The sequence below is a fragment of the Elgaria multicarinata genome, chromosome 4, assembly GCF_023053635.1.
Source record: "Elgaria multicarinata webbii isolate HBS135686 ecotype San Diego chromosome 4, rElgMul1.1.pri, whole genome shotgun sequence".
In the NCBI taxonomy this organism is placed as follows: Eukaryota; Metazoa; Chordata; class Lepidosauria; order Squamata; family Anguidae; genus Elgaria; species Elgaria multicarinata.
The window spans coordinates 86843403-86862319 of record NC_086174.1 but is presented as its reverse complement, the minus strand read 5'-3'; the positions used below and the strand labels follow the sequence as shown (position 1 = coordinate 86862319).

Genomic DNA, 18917 nt, shown 5'->3' with positions numbered 1-18917 from the left:
AAAGCTGGGTTGCAGTTAAACCTCAAAAAAACCAAGATTATGGCAACCAGCTTGATTGATAACTGGCAAATAGAGGGAGAAAGCATGGAGGTAGTGACAGACTTTGTATTTCTGGGTGCAAAGATTACTGCAGACGCTGACTGCAGACAGGAAATCAGAAGACGTTTACTTCTTGGGAGGAGAGCAATGACAAATCTTGATAAAATAGTTAAGAGCAGAGACACCACACTGACAACAATGGTCTGCATAGTAAAAGCAATGGTATTCCCCGTAGTAACCTATGGCTGTGAGAGCTGGACCATAAGGAAAGCTGAGCGAAGGAAAATAGATGCTTTTGAACTGTGGTGTTGGAGGAAAATTCTGAGAGTGCCTTGGACTGCAAGAAGATCAAACCAGTCCATACTCCAGGAAATAAAGCCAGACTGCTCACTTGAGGGAATGGTATTAAAGGCAAAACTGAAGTACTTTGGCCACATAATGAGAAGACAGGATACTCTGGAGAAGAGGCTGATGCTAGGGAAAGTGGAAGGCAAAAGGAAGAGGGGCCGACCAAGGGCAAGATGGATGGATGATATTCTGGAGGTAACAGACTTGACCTTGGGGGAGCTAGGGGTGGCAACGGCTGTCAGAAAGCTGTGGCATGGGCTGGTCGTTACGTTCGCGTGACACACCTACACACTGCAGTTGACACACTAACGTGTCTCGACACAGTTTGGAAAGCTCTGCTCTAGGGAGCTTTCCAAAAAGCTCAAGAAACCCGAGAGGCTGGAAAGACAAGGGGAGGTTGGGTAAAATAAAGAGCAAATGCGAAGCCCTCAGCCACCTCCTTATACTAAAGTAAGTGCTGGGGCCCTGCTTCCTGAGAATTCCCCCCAAAATTCTCAACCCTTCCAGCAATTTTCAGCTGCAATTCCTTTCCACTCTCCCCCAACAATAAAAGACCAAAAATAAATAGATCTAAAATTCATTAGTTTACTTCCGTGTACAACCCAATGCATGTTTCCTCAGAAGTACCATAGATTTAAACAGAACTCTCAAATAAGTGTAGCTAGGACTGCAACGCTAATGATAATAAGCTAACATTCCCCTTTTCGTATTTCCTCCCACTTCGCAGCCATTGAAAATTCTTCCTTTCCTCCGGGATCATCTTCAACCCTCTCTCCCACCCCCACGACACGCGCATGTATAACTTCTCTTACGTTACACATACACGACTCTTCTTTCTCCACCCCCCCTTTCTTATTAGGAGAATCTTTCCCTGATTGGCTAACGCGGTTCGCTATTTTGCATTTCTCCTCCGTGGAAATTTCCGTCTCCTTTTGTGCCCAGCCAATGGGCATCCTGCAAGCTCTCCTAGGTTTCCTCCAATGAAAGGGGAGAGTTCTCGCTGTTGTGGCACGTGAGGGCTGCGCACGTGGACCCGTTATGTAAAGGGCGGGGCGAAGGGCTCGCGCGTGTCTCCAGCCGCGCATGCGCGGGAGCCGAAAGGTGGCCTGTAGCCGGAGTGGAGGACGGCGACCGAGGCTGCCTTCCCCTCAGCAAGCACCATGAAGCAGCAGCAGCCGCCTGTAACGTCGGCGGCGAATACGGGCGCCGCTACAGCGGTCCCGGCTTTCCTCAGTAAACTGTGGGCGCTGGTGGGCGACGCCCCGAGTAACCAGCTCATCACCTGGAGCCAGGTAAGCGCCCCTGAGGAAAGGCCGAGGCGAGGCTTTCTCCGTACGCGACGGCGGAGGGAGGTGGAAAGGCCTCGGGCTGAGGGGATTTCGCGCTCCCCGGGCTTTCTGTTCTCCACACACCTGTTTCCCCCTCATTGTCTCTTCTCCTCAGTCGGACAAAAGGCCCGGCAGGGAGAAAAGGGAAGAACCGCTGTGTGGGAGGAGGGGGCGTGGCCGGGCGTTGGTCTCGCTTTTATTTTCTAACGGCGAAAGGTGTGCGCGGGGGCCGGGGTGGGGGGCTCGCAGGTCCCCACAGAGCTCCATGAAGGACCTCGAGGCCTGTGACCGAGCCATCCCCACCCCACGCCCATGGACAGGAACGGGAAGGCCTCAACGATCACAGAGGGCCGCGACATAGAGACCCAAGGCTGCCCTGGCGCCCTCCTGAAAAGGCCCTGAACAGGCATCGGGTTGGTGGGCGTGAGGGGGGCTAATAAGGAAGTGGACGTTGCGTGCTGCTTCAGACGTGGCTGACATTAGTACGCGTGGTGCGGATGCTGATCTGCGGGCACACGTGTGTTAAACGTACCGCGCTGCGTGTTTCCTTGCGCAGAGGCTGCTCCTTAGTGGGAGGGATGTCGTGTGTGGGCAAAAGGTCACACCCAGAATGCGTGTAGTTTGCATACATATGGCTTTGGGTTTGTACACGAAGACAGGGGTACCAATTCCGTAATGAATATTTATGGTCTGGGGAATTAATTACGGGTGTGAGCTCGTAAGTCCCTAGTTCATGACTCGGTTTACTTCAGCAGCTACTCTGCGGTTCTATTTTCTTAGCCACACCTCTGTGGGGCTAGTAGTAGTTAATACTGACCCTTACAAGATTGTTTTAAAGCTCTAGAGGAGTAGCCATGTCAGTGCATTGTAGCAAAAAAACAGTCCTCTACCTTAGAGTGTTTTTGTGGCATAAGATTTCATGGACTACACCTGTATCATCAGATGCTGTATTGCAAGTATTTCTGAGATAACTTGGAACCTTTTGAAAATAAGTGCTGTATAAATGCTAAATAATTCTTCTCTTAGGTCTGATTCTAATAATACCAACTTTGGAATGGGAGGCTTACTTTGTGAGGACAGCAGGCATTCAGTAGCTCTGTAGACATAAATGTATGTGGCTTGAAAAAAAGGTTGCAGATTAAATAGCTGAGTTGCTATTTTGCTCCCAGGGATGTACTTACAAATTTTTCTGATGCACCAAAATATTAATTTTAAGAGATCCTCTGTATCTATTCATGAGTCAAACGGTAATTTATTAATCAAGAAGTGAAGTGGTGCAACAGTTGTTAAATCTGCTTACTCATTAAGTCTCCCAGGTAACTGGTTGGCACTGTGTGAACCTTTCATCTGGTCTAGCATGGTTCGTCTTATGTTCTTAAGTTTTTTCAGTGTTCTCTTTATTATAGGAGTGTTGATGTACTCATGAATAAAATAGTGTTTTGCAAAAGGCATTTTCATATAGTTGTCATATTATACTACTTCCTTTCTTTCTGCTTCCATTTCTACAATGCCGAAGAGGCCCTCTGTTTATTAGTATCATGGTTGTCATGGGACTTGTATAGATTGGGAAGCTAGCTTGATGGATTTTCACACATAGTCTTTGCATGAGTAAGGCAAATAGAATTTATATCCTAGGAGACGCTCATTTTCTACATTGTCTTTGTGTCATGCTTCCTACCCTTCTAAGCATTTTATTTTTAGCATATGATGAGTTGGGTACATAGTTTGTTCCTTGTTCCTAATGTTTGATTCTGAGCTTAGGGGCTCTTTAGTAGGTAAAAATAGGCTGTTCTATCATTGGTCAAAAGGCTGATAACAGCTCAGCCTGTGCTAGATGGGGCTATACTCCCCCTGAACTCTCAGGGTTGCGTCTTGGGTGTACACCTAGACTTTGCTTTGAACCAGGATGCCTAAATAAGTTCCTAACCGTTATAACCAGGCACAATATCAAAATTTATAGTTAGTGGATGGGGTTGATATGGGGCCCTCAGCATACTGATGGCATATCTCTTCAAACCTCTGCATTGACCTTGGTAGCAGTCTTGTGCATTTTGAACAGATGGTGTGTCAAAAGGAGACCCTGCAGGACCTCACTGGGAAAAGTCAGAGAAAAGTATGTGGGGATACTATTAAATGTATTCAGACTTGTCTGATAAATCAGACTAAATCTCCTCTATCTTTCATCCTGAAATAAGTCAGGTGTGGAATAGCTCAGGACATAAGCTGTATCATGCACATTCCGACTGTTTAAATTAAGCAGGTGTTAATCTGGTTAGTGCCTTGATAAGAGACTCCATGGCAATTCTGTGTATCCTGCCTTGAGCTTCATGGAGGAAAGGTAAAATTTAGATGTAATAAATTTCCACAAACAAACAAAGAGTTAAGTTAATATTTTGATCACCCATTCTCCCAGAAGTTCATATTCTATTGTTACTCATTCAGGTAAGACCTACAGATCATAGTAGGATTTAACTTGTCTTATTGGACAAGTAAAACAAAACACAAAAATGAAACCAAAAAACCCCAACCGTCAGAAATATTTGTAGGAGCTTCCCTCCTTAACTTTTAACTGTTTTATTGAATTGGTTAATATTTATCTTAAGGCAGCTTGCAAGTTCTGTGGAAAAACTACCAACTTTTTTTGCTTTCAGCTATCAAATTACAATAGCACTGTGTCCCGACTATACTTGTACCAAAGAGATGCTGGACTTTTCAGATGAGTAAGATGCCATTATCCAGTGGAAATAATTCAGTGATGTTTCACTTTGTTGGATCCAATTCTGCTCATCTGTTAGTGGAATGGATTTCTCCCCTTCCTCTCCCCAAAGATCTTCTCTAGAGGGTTGGGGGACCCTCCAGAGCAGATTTGGGGCATTTTGGGGTTCAGCAGGAAGGAAGAGAGGTTGAAGTCCTCCTGTGTGATGTTCGATCCAATACACTAAGTATCAATCTTAAACTTATTGAAAGTTCTACAAATATCTTAATTTAGGCTCTAAAATATTTAATAAATTGTGCCTGTTATACCTGATACGTACTTGAGGTTATCCTTGTAGTCAAATGAAAAGTTGTATGATAAATGGTTGGTTACACTTCAGAAACGGCTTTACATTTCTAACCATATTATTCAGATGTTGAGGTGTTTGGGTTTTTTTATTTCAGAATGGCCAGAGTTTCCTTGTGTTGGACGAACAAAGGTTTGCCAAAGAGATTCTTCCGAAGTACTTCAAGCACAACAACATGGCAAGCTTTGTGAGACAGCTAAATATGTGTGAGTTTTGCAGAAATATGTAGTATTGACTTGAATCTACTTGAATCTACACTTAAAACATTGTAGTTTTTATGGGATTTAGTCCTCAGATTGGTTCTACAATATTTTTTGCAATAACAGATTCCACCTATCATTAAATCACCCCTATGATCAAGGGTTCAAGCAGAGTTATAAGGCTGTCTCTGGCTGGCATAGCATATGAGAGAAGCGAGCAAAATGCATGCTCACTGTGCTGAGTCTCTCAAAACAAAAAGCGGGGAAGGACAGTTGATGCTGTGAGAATGGGGTCTAAGCAGGGAACAATCCTCATGGTTGCAGGCCTATGAGAATCTGTTATGTGAGCTTCAGTCATAGCTGGTAACTAAATACAATTTGTTTCGTGGGGTTTTGAGAATAGATGCAGGGCAGTTATGACTTTTTTCCTAAACCCCATGTTGTTGATAGGATCACCTAAAAGAATGCTTATGTACACTTGTCTTGCTTGTGGGCTTCCCATAAGCATCTGCTTGACCACTATGGGAAGAAGATGTTGGGCTAGATTGGCCTTTGGTCTGATCCAGCACAGCTGTTCTTATGTTTGATATTTATTTATTTATTTATTTATTTATTACATTTTTATACCGCCCAATAGCCGAAGCTCTCTGGGCGGTTCACAAAAAGCAGAGCTTTTCTGCTGATTGAATTAGGGAGGAGATAATCTTCACTGATTCCCTTCACTCCTCTATCTCCCCAAAAAATATACTCTGGAAGGTTGGGGGAGTGAGATAGCACTGGAAGCTGAAGCAAGGGGGGTGTCAGCAGAAATCACATTCCCCTTCTCCCCATTTTCTGCCAGTGGAATTCCATTTGGCGGAATAACTCTAGATCCAACCCATTGTAATAAAGTTGTTTTATTTAATTAATTAAAGTATTTATTTATCCCACTCATCAAACACAAAAGTTCCCAAAACTTACCAGCAATTAGTGGAACAAGCAGCCCTTGTTCACAGGCTTAGAATTTAAAAAGACATGACACAGAAGGAAAAAGAGAAGGGAAGATGAAAGTTTTGTCAGTGAAGTCCACTCGGTACACCCCCATTGCTGTGCAGACCCACACAGCTGCCATAGCACTGGGGCTTCCATTAACTTGGCATTATGTTAAAATTACTGTTCATGTTCTTTTCACTTTTTAAGATTTAAGCTACTAGTGCTTTAAAGCTAGAACCCCATGTATAACTTCCATAGTGCTATCCTGTTTAACATAATATGTGGCTAGTTCTCTCATTCTCTTCCCTACAAAGGTATGAGCTCTACTTTCTCTCATAGCAGTTCTCCATGCAAATAGAAGCCCTGTAAAAGCTTCACATATGACTGCTTTGTTTTCCCTAGGTTAAGACTTTGTACCTCCAAAGCTAGAAGGGAAGCAAAACCAGAGTACTACTATATAGGTTGTTCATGCATCTGAGATAGTAGGAAAGAAACTTGCACAAATGAAGGGTAGCTTTAGCAGAATGGGATTTTGTGAAGGCAAAAGGTAGAGCATTGCATGTGAATGAAACTTATTTGTGTAAAGATGGCCAAGTTTGTTACCTTATTGTAGGACTTTGGAATTTTTCATTCAGTAAATGAACACTGTAGCCTCCATCATTGATTTTGGGTTGTTTTTTTCAGATGGTTTCCGTAAAGTAGTCCATGTTGACTCTGGCATTGTCAAATTGGAAAGGGATGGCCCTGTTGAGTTCCAACACCCCTATTTCAAGCAAGGACGGGAAGACTTACTGGAGCACATTAAAAGAAAGGTTAGTGAAAGGTTCTGTAGAATGTATACAGAGTGGTGCAGAAGTTCAGATATATTAGATGTCTCATAGGCAACACAGCATTTTGGTTTTCATTTTTAAAAAGAAAAATTAGATTTCTGTTTACATGTAGAACTTGTGATTAAGACTAATACTCCACAGGGGTGCAACTTTTTAGGACAAAGAATTGCTGAAATCCAGCAATTTCATATTGTAATATTTTTAAAGGAGGAAATAACACCTTATTTCAATTTGAAAATTTACATTTGTAGTGTTAATTTTTGCAGGTTTCTTCTTCAAGGCCTGAAGAAAATAAAATTCGTCAGGAAGACCTGTCTAAAATCATAAGTAGTGCTCAGAAGGTTCAAATTAAACAAGAGACTATTGAATCCCGGCTCTCTGCTCTGAAGAGGTAAATGTGATGAGAACTTGTGTGGCATAACTTGATTTTCAAGAGGGGAGCATCAAAATAGAGAAAACCAGGCTTTTATTACCTATTTATTTATTTTATTACATTTATATACCGCTCCATTGCTGAAGCTCTCTGGGCGGTTTACAAAAGTTAAAAACAGCAAACATTTAAAGTATACAAAATTTAAAACCTTCAAAAATAACAGTATAAAAACAACAGTATCCATTTAAAAAACAACAGTTCCGGGGATCCGTTAAAAAACAAACTTAGCGTTGTTAAATGGTGTTAAATGCCTGGGAGAAGAGAAAAGTCTTGACCTGGCGCCTGAAAGATAGCAGTGTTGGCGCCAGGCGAGCCTCATCGGGGAGATCATTCCTAAAATCTTTAGATTTTAAAGTCTTCTAGTTTTGTCCTAAAACTGTCTGCCTTGTTGCTTGTTTCCTGTAAGGTGGCATTAACAAACATTTCCTAGTGTTTTATTAAGTTAACTATTCTTAATCTTTGCACTGACTGTAAACATTTTGAAACAGAGAAAATGAATCTCTTTGGCGAGAAGTAGCAGAACTGAGAGCAAAACATCTACAACAGCAGCAAGTTATTCGAAAGGTAATTATGAAGCTGTCTTCCATGATCCATAAACTAATAATTAAAATTTATCTATATAATCAGTACAAAATTCGGAGGGGAGGGGACAGAAGCAAATGTAAAAATGAATTGGCTAGTCTTCCAACTGTAAATGTTGGCTGCTGTAAAGATGTAGAGAGTTTTAGCACAGACTAGTAGCTTAAAGAGTGACCTGATTTGCATATCATGATAAGTGAGGATTGCTCATGCAGATTGCCAAATTATTCCCACTGTGATCAGGAGAGACTAAACAACCCACAGACCTTTGGTCCATGGTTTGTTTAGTGTGACATGTGAACCCAGGTGTCAGTCTTGTCTCTTCCCCCAACAAGCTAAAGAAATAACCAATGCTTTGTTGTTGGGCTATTTCTGTGGCTTGTCAGGGGAGAAGTTCACAAATCATGTCAAACAAACTCTGGACCAAAAGTCCATGGGTTCTTTAGCATTCCCCAGCAGGAGCAATCAGGCAGTGTTTACAAGCATATAAAATCTCCCAGTAGAGCAACAGCACTTGGTGAATGCCAGAATTCAACCAAAACTGCAGATCTGGAAGGTAGTTTAACATGAACTTCTCCAGGAATGACTTGGAAAGGGGAGAGTGAAAAGCTCATATGGTTTGCTGGGGATATGGCAACATGGAATTGTAAAGAAAATTAATAGCTTTTCAGTTTATCTGAGTTTTTTATATATTCAAATTTTGACTTTCTAATAAGTTAATAGATAAATGTTGTACTCACAGATTATAAAACTGGCAGAAATGCCAATATATGGAGTTTATATCCTGAATTCTTTTAAGTCTGTCTATATTCATTTGTTCTTGGAAAAAATATTTATATAAGATAAAAAATCTTTAGGGTGCAATCCTATGTGATCTGCCTAGGTACTTCTAAGCCTCTGAACTTTTATGGGTATCCTATGCAGAGCAACAGGTGTATCGTGCCTGCCAACCTGCATTTAAGCTAGACAGCTGATTTCGCCCATCTAGCAGAGGCTATCAGGATGGAAGGAGGCCAGGGCAGCTGTAGGATTCCTCTTTCCTGTCTCTGCACTCTGTTTCCAAGTACAGTAGCTGGCACAGAGAGAACCACACCAGCTAGAAGAGGTGGAGAGTGCAGTTTCTGGGCTCAGAGGTCACAATCCTGTTTCCGACCTTTGAGCCCATAAACTGAACAATCCTATGTCCCTTTAATATTAAAGAATGCAGTGTTCCCTTTGCTTTAACACCCCCAATCTAAAAATAACTAAAACCCAAAAGGATCCAAATAAATACAAAAATTGGGTATTATTATTGATTAAAAAAAATAGGCAATAATACATAGGGAAACATATGTAATCGCAACAAATGTTACAACCAGAAGTCACGATGAGAATGGTTATGTACAAAGTCAAACTGTAACACTAAAAGTATAATACAACTGTTGTTGCAACTGAATCTGAAATAGAGCTGTATCAACTGTCATTCATAGTGGAACAATAACAGTTGTTAGGAAAACTATTGTAGTTTGTTGACAAGATTGATGAAGTAATGATGAAACTGGATATGATATGGCTAAGTCAGGTTGAAACATTTCAAATGGCAGACAGTTGGAAGTATCGTCTGGCTTCTTGTGTATCTCTTCCAAGCCACTGGTGCAAGTCCTCCAGAACATCCACCAAAAGATCCCTAAGGGGTTTTACCCACTCAACCCAGAAAAGCTCTGGGAATCTCAAAAGCAAAATAGATCTGCTATCCATCTGATTCCACCATAAAGAACACCTTTGTCATAGTTAAACTATTTCTCTTGTAGTATTGTGGTATTTTGTATATAGGGGAGTTTATCTTCTTAACAAAAACACCTAATACATGGTTTAAACTTCTCTAGCAGGAAGATGTTCAAAGCTTTTGCTCACTTTAAGCCTTTAATCTTTCTTTACTTGGAGTCAGCTGTATGTACTGCAAAACATTTTTCAACATGCATCATTCATAAATGTTTACAAACCTATATATTAGAAGTGATCATTGAATAGCATGGGACTTATTTCTAAGTAAGCATTCATAGAACTATGCAGCCAGACTCAAGCTGTTTAATTTCAGCTCGCATGCATTTGCTTTCTGTTGTCTTTTCCCAGTTGGAGAAACTGTGATCCCCAGGATATTGTATTTACTCCATTCTTGAACACAATAGAATGGAAGTAATGAACCTCCTGACGAGGCTGCTATGATGGCAGTTCAATTTGATATTAGGCACATGGGAATCCCATTTAGTGGTTTTTACGTTCATCTTCATTTTCAAATGTAAATGGATGGTATAAGAGCAAGAGCTATGCGAAAGTCTAAATAATAAATAAATTTTGAAAGTGTGTGTGCTATCTTACAAAAGTTGAAATTGCTCAAAATGCAAAAATACTTTGAGCTTCCCACCAATACTTTGGTCATGGTCAAATACATCCCACAAAAACTGCAGACAGGAAATTATTCTGGTTCAGATTATAAATTCAGTATTTGCCAGTATTTTCTAAAAGGGGAGACACCACCATTGTGTATTCCCTACACTGTTCCCCTGACTGTTAAACATATTGCTTAAGTGTTTTTATCTGTTAAATGCTTGGCAAATCTTTCTGTGAGCCCAGACCATTGGCTGGCTGTCATCTTCTAAAGACTTCAAAATAATGATGCTTCATTATATGATGGAAGAAAGGCTGCTTGAAACAAACTCGAGTGTTTGGTGCAATATTGCTTTATCACAAAATCTCTAATCTCCAAAATATCCTTTCTGATTCTCTGAGCTAGATCCAGTGTTGTGTAAGTGGAAGTCTGCTTATGCAACAAGAGTTTCCCTTTCCCTCTTCGGCCCTGCACATTCCCTTATATCTGCTCCAGAGGCTCTTCCAATCCTCTGAGCACATATGGCGGCTCCTGAGGGGAGAGGCAATGTGATCCACCAGCAGTGTACCACTGGTGGAACCAACACCTTTGGATACAGCCCACTTTGTAACTGTACCTTTCAATCCATTTTGATTCTTAATTGTGCATATTCCTACATCCTTAATGGCTTACTTTCATCTTTCTGTGTACTTGAGATTTTCATTTTGACATATAGAATGTTGGATGTTCACATTGCGTATAAAATGGCTTCAGTATGGTTTTTCCATTCATGCTTCCATCTCACTTTATGGAATATTTAGCAACTGAAGACTTGCCAGAAAAATTCTTTTGGTTAATTTCTTTTATTCTTGTAAAACCAAATGCCATTTTCTCTCATTTATAATTAATGTTTAGGACAGCCTTATACGTCTGTTCACAAAGTCCTATTGAGTTCAGTTGGATTTATTCCCAGGTGTGTGTTTAAGATTGCAGCTAAAGGCAATATTCTGTTTTTCTTTGCAGATTGTACAGTTTATTGTTACCCTTGTTCAGAATAACCAACTTGTAAGTCTGAAACGCAAACGGTAAGTATAGCATTGAGAATTCTGGAAATACGGTGTTTTCTTTTATAGAGACATGTCATTTTTAGACATTCAAATATTTTCTAAATATTTTTGTTTTCTGATTTAGCCCATTGCTTCTGAATACTAACGGAGCTCCAAAATCCAACTTGTTCCAGCAAATTGTCACAGAACCAGCAGAAAATAAACACCATGTGAGTTAATTTTGAAATATACTTAGGTAAGGTGAAAGGTGTCTGGACAATAACCAGAATCAGGCTGTTTTGACACAAGTGAAAAGCAGCTTAAATGAGAACATGAAGAAACTATCCATCCCTTTACTTTGTAATGTGAGGGGAGATAGTGAGTGCAGTTCCAAACAGAAGCTTCCATCATAATGAGCCAGTTTGCGTATACAGTTCTGAAAATATGACTAGTCAGCTTTCTGATGAGAATTTAGGCTTGTCGTTGTGTGCACATCACATGATTGCATCTTCACTAGTAGATAGCTCAGTTTTAGATTATTCTTACCTAAATATTATTCTTGAAATATATTGGTTGAATTCAGAATTATACTAAATCATGATTGATACGCAACCTAGTTTAAAACACAAACTACAAATTTGAGTAGCCACGCATATAGGGCAAAACAGTTCATAGGCGATGAGATGAGGCTTATTATTGTGATTTATTATTAACCAGAATATTTGAGTATTCTCTTGGATTCGGCCCTGAACCTCAATGCCCATGTCTCCGTGTTGGCCAGGAGTGCATTTGCAAAGCTGAGGCTATTTATTTATTTATTTATTTATTACATTTGTATACCGCCCAATAGCCGAAGCTCTCTGGGCGGTTCACAAAAATTAAAACCACAGTAAAACACCCAACAGGGTAAAACACAATTATGAAATACAATATAAAAAGCGCAACCAGGATAAAACCACACAGCAAAGTTGATATAAGATTAAAATACAGAGTTAAAACAGTATAATTTAAATTTAAGTTAAAATTAAGTGTTAAAATACTGAGTGAATAAAAAGGTCTTCAGCTGGCGACGAAAGCAGTACAGTGTAGGCGCCAGGCGGACCTCTCTGGGGAGCTCGTTCCACAACCGGGGTGCCACAGCTAGTGAGCAAATTGCTCTCATTCTAAATTGTCTGAACTGGCCAAGGTCATTTATGCCTTACGCTGGACTACTGTAACATGCTCCACAAGAGTCTGCCTTTGAAAACTGTTCAGAAACTTCTGCTGGTCCGAAATGCTGATAGTTACAGGGAGCATATGTAACCCTTGTTACAAAAGCTTCGCTGGCTACTGATGTATTTCCAGGCAGAATTCAAAGTGCTGGTTATGACCTACCTATAAAACTCTATACATCTTGGGATCAGGCTACCTAAAAGATCACCACATCCCATATGAGCGTAAGATCCTAAGATCTTCTGGGGCACATTTGGCAACCCTAGAAGGCCTTTTCAGTGGTCTCTCCCAGGCTGTGTAACACTCTCCCAAGTTTAACCCTAAGTTAAAGCCATCTCTTCTTTATTCAAGAAGGCCATTAGCATGTAAATGGGTTTGGTGGGGTGAGTGCTATTCTTTATTCAGTAATTGTCAAGTGTTATTATTGTTTAATGTCTTGTTTTACTTTGATCAATTTAAGCAGCCTTGAGTGCTGTTTTTTGGTAGAAAGGTGGGGTACAAATCAGATAAATATGGTTGTGACAAACACTCTCTCCACAGACTATATAATAACTGCATTTAAAAAAAAATACAAAACTGAGTCCCTGGGTTAAAATTTCTTTGCAGAGTAACCCACAGGTTTTTTTCAAGGACACATTTTAAAGGAACAGCCCCTAAAATTAAATATTGTACTTAGGCCCCACTTGTGCCATCTGTTGCACAAATTAAGTCAAACCCCACCCTACTCATGTATAAGAGGGAACTATAAGCAGACTTGTGGTAACCCTGAGATTTTGCTAGGACAACATCTTGCTCCCCACTCTTTTCCTACCAGTGGCAACACTACCAGTACCTTACTATTAAATGTGTGCTCTACCTTCATTCTGAATAAGTAGTTGAAGAGTCAATGCATGGACATTCCAGAATACCTAAGAATAGTGACAACATATGTTCTGTCATGGGAAAATGGTATTTTCTTTTAAATATGGTTTATTTCATTGTGTCTGAATTGATGATGTGTAAATCCAATTTCAATTTGAACTTGGCAAATTTAGTACCTTCTAATTCAGCCTTCCTCACCCTGGTGCCATGTACACATTTGGGCCTACAACTACCAGCATTCCTGACCATTGGTCCTGCTGACTTTGTCTGATGGGAGTTGAAATCCATTTGGAGGGTTGGGAAGGCTGTTCTCATTGTTTCTGATCTATTTTGAGGAATGCGTTATTGCTGATTTTTTTAAAATGTTGCATCATTATAAAACTTAATTCATTTCTAACAAACTTCCAAATGGACAGGTACCACACAACAGGACTGATGGCTTAAAGCAGAGACAACAGCTGTCAGATGATATTATTATTTATGATATCACTGATGATATTGGTGATGAAGAAAAGGCTCCAGTTACACCAGAAATGAGCGAGGATGCAGCTTCAGACTCAAAGTAAGAAATTTCTTTAGGTTAGAAGCATAATTGGAATTAAATATGCTTGTGAATTCTTTTCTGCCTTTTGTTAATGCTTATTCAGGATGTACATTTCTAAAGCGTTTTATTATGAAGTCACAAGTGATAGCTCTTGTAGTGCTACTAAGAGTATGAAGTGAAAAGTCTTTTTGGTTCAGAACTTCTCTCCACAATGAAAACACTGGTTGCAAATCACTACTTTTGCCTTAAAGGGTGCTATTGTGAAGGCAATGTATGTAAACTTTGAACACTTGAAATGTATTATGTAATTGCTTGTTGTGGTTAAGTCTCTACTCCCTCTTGCATAAACAGTGCAAAAAGAAATTTAATGATATTGAAGTTCTGACTACTCCGGGCTGGTAGGGCTGGGGGATGCAAAACAGTGCTGTGTAGCTCATAACATGGGAAACAACTTCATAGCTGTTCTGTACATCCAGGTAAGCTGCAAAGGAAAGGTAGTGATAATTTCTTTCCTTTAATTGTAATCCTACATTTGTATTGCAGCTATAGTCCTGATATTGTAATAGTAGAAGATGATAATGAAGATGACTGTGCTCCTTTAATTCAAGATAATACAAACGGCGAACCAGTCACCGTTCCATCCAGTGATGCTATAAGTCCTTCCATTGATAGCACAAGTCCATTAATGTCGAGTGCTGTTCAGTTAAACAGCCAGTCAGCCTTAACAGCAGAAGATCCAGTCTCAATGATGGATTCTATACTCAGTGAGAATGGAGTGATTTCACAAAATATCAACCTTCTTGGAAAGTGAGTCACTCTTTTCAAATCATCTTTAAAGTTTATACTTGCCATTTTTTCCATAAGGACTTCAAGTTGGACTGCACACACGAGTATTTTGAATTTGAATTTTAACTGTGATTTACTCCTTTTTGAAACGGTTGCAATGGGTGAGATTCTGTCTTCAGTATTCCCTGAGTTCTGAATTCAGAGTTAATTGCATAGATAGTTTTAGAATAGATGTGCTAGTTGCTTTACTGATTTTTATAGTGACAAATTCCAGCTTAGCCTGTGTTTTAAACCTGTCTTAGAGACTGAAAGTCTTCTATAAAATCACTTTGTATGATCAGGGTTATTTGCAAATGCCTGGTTGTCCTTTGAGCTTTATATGATTGTATTTATACATTATTGTAGACATCTCAGTTTTAGTACCAGTTGGGGGGAATACATGGCATTAAGCTTTTAAATAATTACAATGAAAACTATTTTCAGATTTTTGGGCATTGGAAAGAAAATAGTTATCTCTGAATTATTTTCTTGAATCAATTTAAAAAGCCTTAAGGTTGTATCCAAAGATTTTTACTTACTTTGATTCATTTGTACAGCAGACTGCTTAGAAAAGCTAATGGGGTTTTCATACTTTCTTTTAGAGTGGAACTCCTGGATTACCTTGAGAGCATCGATTGCAGTTTAGAGGATTTCCAGGCCATGCTATCGGGACGGCAGTTCAGCATAGATCCAGATCTTCTAGTTGATGTAAATAATTGACATTATTTTGTTTTGGCTTTTATTTTTAACTTCACAATGATTTTGTGGAAGAGAAGAAGTACATGTTAGCATTTTTAAGAAGTTCACTAAAATGTCTGATAACTATTGATATCAATTGCAAATCCTTAAGGTTTCAGAGAAATCTAGCAAAATAGTGGATTGTACTTGGATGTTTTCTGCAGAGCATTCTCTTATAGAAAAATTCTACAGACCACTCTGCAGTTTAAAAATCACTGACTTTTCGTCTTGAATATAGAATCTTAAAATTTGATATATTTTGTCTTCAGCTTTTTTCAAGTTCCGTGCAGATGAATCCTACAGGTCATATCAATAGTACAAAAGTAAGTTTTGAATTAGCACAGCAATCAGAAATATGGTGTCATTTGTTAATGGCTAATTGGTCCAGTTAATGGCTTGTTAGGGGTTTTGTGTATGTGTGCCTTTAAAACTATGATTGTGACATTTAAAGATACAGCTTTTTGACTCCTTGCTTTTTTATGCTATTAAGTACTAGGATTTTGTTACCCATTTTGAAAAAAAATACACATAAGTAACTTAAATTCTGTTGCTTGAGACTAGCTTATCCTGGTAGGAACATACTATAATTTAACACCAGTATTTTTAGCGTTGTCAAGAAGTGTTTTTGCTATTGAAAGGTGGGAGCAGAAGTTGAGAACTGGCTGAAACTGAAGTGAGGGCTCACATCACTTTAAAATGACTTGGTATGAATTTAAATGTGTAGCTGTGGTTTAATCACAGTTCATTTTTACTGGGAATGTGGTGATACAGGTAAGAAGCACAGTACTTCTGGGTGCCAAGAGCTAGATATATTCCTGAACTTCATATTTTTTTTGCAGTTTTCTGTTGGATATGCTCCTAGACAGACACATAATCCATTTTGTATGTTTAAAACCATTGCAGATCATTTTAGTTGGTCAAGTGGTATCTGAAACCAAGTTTAATAGAAAGTCAAATCTATGTAATCATATCTCTTCATAGATGGATGCAAAGGAAATTGAAACTATGAAGACTAATGGTGCTCAAGAAGTTACACAAGATGTGCCTAATTCTAACCCCAAAGCAGGTTGGTATGTGAGTTCTGATAGTGTAAAAAGTGCTGGATTACATTATTCTGCCTGATTCTATGATGCCATCAGTTAACTTTTAGACGTGAACAGAACAAAACAGAACAAATCCTTGTATTTCAGATAAGTCTGGATCTAGTTGTAAGATGGTGTTACGTACTGGGGGAAAAGTTCAGTTTTCTATAGGAATTGACAAATACCTTTTTGTAGGTGAATTTCAATAATTATTTTGGTTTGGCTTGTTTCTTTCACTGTAGATAAACAGCTCATTCAGTATACTGCCTTCCCCCTCCTTGCATTCCTTGATGGAAATCCAGGCTCAGCAGTGGAAAGTACAAATGTCACACCTGAATCAGTATCTTCTGTAGATAAACCATTAGAAGTGGATGAACTTCTGGAAAGCAGTCTGGATCCTCAACCGACCCAAAGCAAACTTGTTCGTCTGGAACCATTGACAGAAGCAGAGGCCAGCGAAGCTACGCTATTTTATTTGTGTGAACTTGCTCCTGTGCCAATGGACACTGATATGCCATTGTTGAACAACTAACTTGAGAGAGCTGAAACAATATATTTATTGAGGCTGTCGTTTAGGATCTACCTTTTGTAAATGGCATTTTGTGAAAGCAGCTTATGTGGAACCTAAAACAGTTAGTTTTCTCACTTTCCCACAAGATCGGTCAAAGAGCAGTTTAAACGTTTATACAAACCATCAACAGTTTGTTAACACTAGTTCATTACACTTCTAGTGCTGTTATATTTTGAATTGTATGTATTCAGAATACAGCAGGTAATCAGATGCTCTGTATTAACCACTTACATTTTTTCTTGTTCACTTTGGTCGTAATGTATGACAGACAAGTAATTCATAAGTAATTCTGGATGGAAGTCGTAGCACTCAAGTTTTATTCTTCTGTACTTTGTTTTCTATTTTTACAACTTTGTTTAAATAAAACTGTGTTAGGGGACCAGAAGCTAACATAGTGCTTCATTGAACTGCTAGTGTCCAACTTAATTTTGTAGTCATAACATATCTACCACTTCCTTTACACTTCCAACTATTTCTACATTTCATCAGAACCATAATTGTTTTTGATGGGAGAGGTAGTGGTGTTAATATAGCTGTGAACTTTTGGAGTGGTATATTCATGTTTTTCCAATTGCTCATAGGGTTTGCTGTGGGTTAAAATAACCTTTTTCTAGGGAGGAATTATACATTACAAGGGAAGCAGCTTGTCAGCCTTCTTTCCTTTTGTAATGGTAATAGCGGGAAACACTTAAAGGGGTGATAGCTCCAGGCAGTTTATATTTAAAACTGCATGCCCTGCTGTGAACAAACTTGTCCATTTGTTTGTTCCTCATTTTTTCCATCTTGCGTCCGTTGCATCCAGTTTCATCAGAATTTGCAATTATTTAAATACCCTCAATTTTGTGTGCGTTTATCCTGATGGGTAGTATCGAATTCAACAATATTACTAATTTAATTTATGTTGAGTGATCACAAACAACTTCTAGTGCAGCACCAGTAGCATTTACTGGTATGACAAGTTTACCTAGAAAGCCCATCACACACTAATAAATGCTTGAGGTTGTTTATGGTAGTACAGTGTAATTTCAGTGGCAGTGTCAAAACTGGGTAGTGTCCAATGTATGCATTTCTGTAAGCAATTTCCCAATGTATTTTTGTACATTTTCACTCATGCATTTTAGTTGTACTTTCCCATATATATATATATATATATATATATATATATACACACACACACACACACACACAATGCTATATGCATTTTCCGTCTCAAGAACTGCATTGCAAAATTCAGTATAAATACCAAAGAATAATCACATTTAAGTTTTTATATTAATCGGGAAAGTGAATTCGGTAGATTAGGTATTGTATGGGAAGAGGCATTAAGAAACCCTACATTATCTATCGTTCTGGTAACATTTTGCCTTTCTAGAGTGACTTACATTCATGATCAGTAAAAGCAAACAGTCCTTGCCATCAGGCTTACCATCTAAAAAAAAAAAATGCAACACTGCATAGGGAGGAAAGAGGGCAAGCACTACTGCTTAAATTTATACAGCAGTTCATATAATGACCAGCTGGGAAACAGTATGACAAGACAAGCCCAATGGCTTTGCTTCCTACCAACCTCTGCTGCAATGGATATTTCCTAGCAATAATTGAGGGGAGGAGTCTGATGACTAATTGATACTGCAATATCCAGCACTCTGCTTGAAGTCTTTTCTTCAGAATTAAGAGCCATTAATTCATAATCTGGTTACAGGAGATCCATCTGCTAACGTAGAGATGGGCAACTTGTAGCATTCCAAATGTTTGCCAATGGCCAGGAATAATGAAAAACCACAGGTTCCCCACTCGTGCCCTACCTGCACAGAAACAAGGCCTATTTACATAAGTAACCCTTCACAGTAAGTCTCACTAATTAATTGGGGGTGAAGATGGGGCAGCTTTTATTCCCTGT

At 39.2% G+C, this 18917-nt stretch overlaps 1 protein-coding gene across 2 annotated transcripts; it reads left to right on the top strand.

Annotated features, from left to right (window-relative positions):
- The first annotated feature begins 1514 nt into the window (after positions 1–1514).
- Positions 1515–17407, top strand: HSF2 (heat shock transcription factor 2). 2 transcript variants are annotated; one of them, XM_063124722.1, is made up of 13 exons: positions 1515–1679; positions 4875–4983; positions 6634–6761; positions 7046–7170; positions 7701–7776; positions 11162–11223; positions 11330–11414; positions 13674–13819; positions 14345–14608; positions 15229–15334; positions 15634–15687; positions 16346–16430; positions 16689–17407. In XM_063124722.1, exons 1-13 carry the CDS (start codon positions 1548–1550, stop codon positions 16976–16978), a joined length of 1662 nt encoding a protein of 553 aa, XP_062980792.1. In that variant the 5' UTR covers positions 1515–1547; the 3' UTR covers positions 16979–17407. The 2 variants fall into 2 exon arrangements, with proteins under 2 accessions (XP_062980792.1, XP_062980793.1); XM_063124723.1 differs by lacking the exon at positions 15634–15687.
- The last annotated feature ends 1510 nt before the right edge of the window (positions 17408–18917 follow it).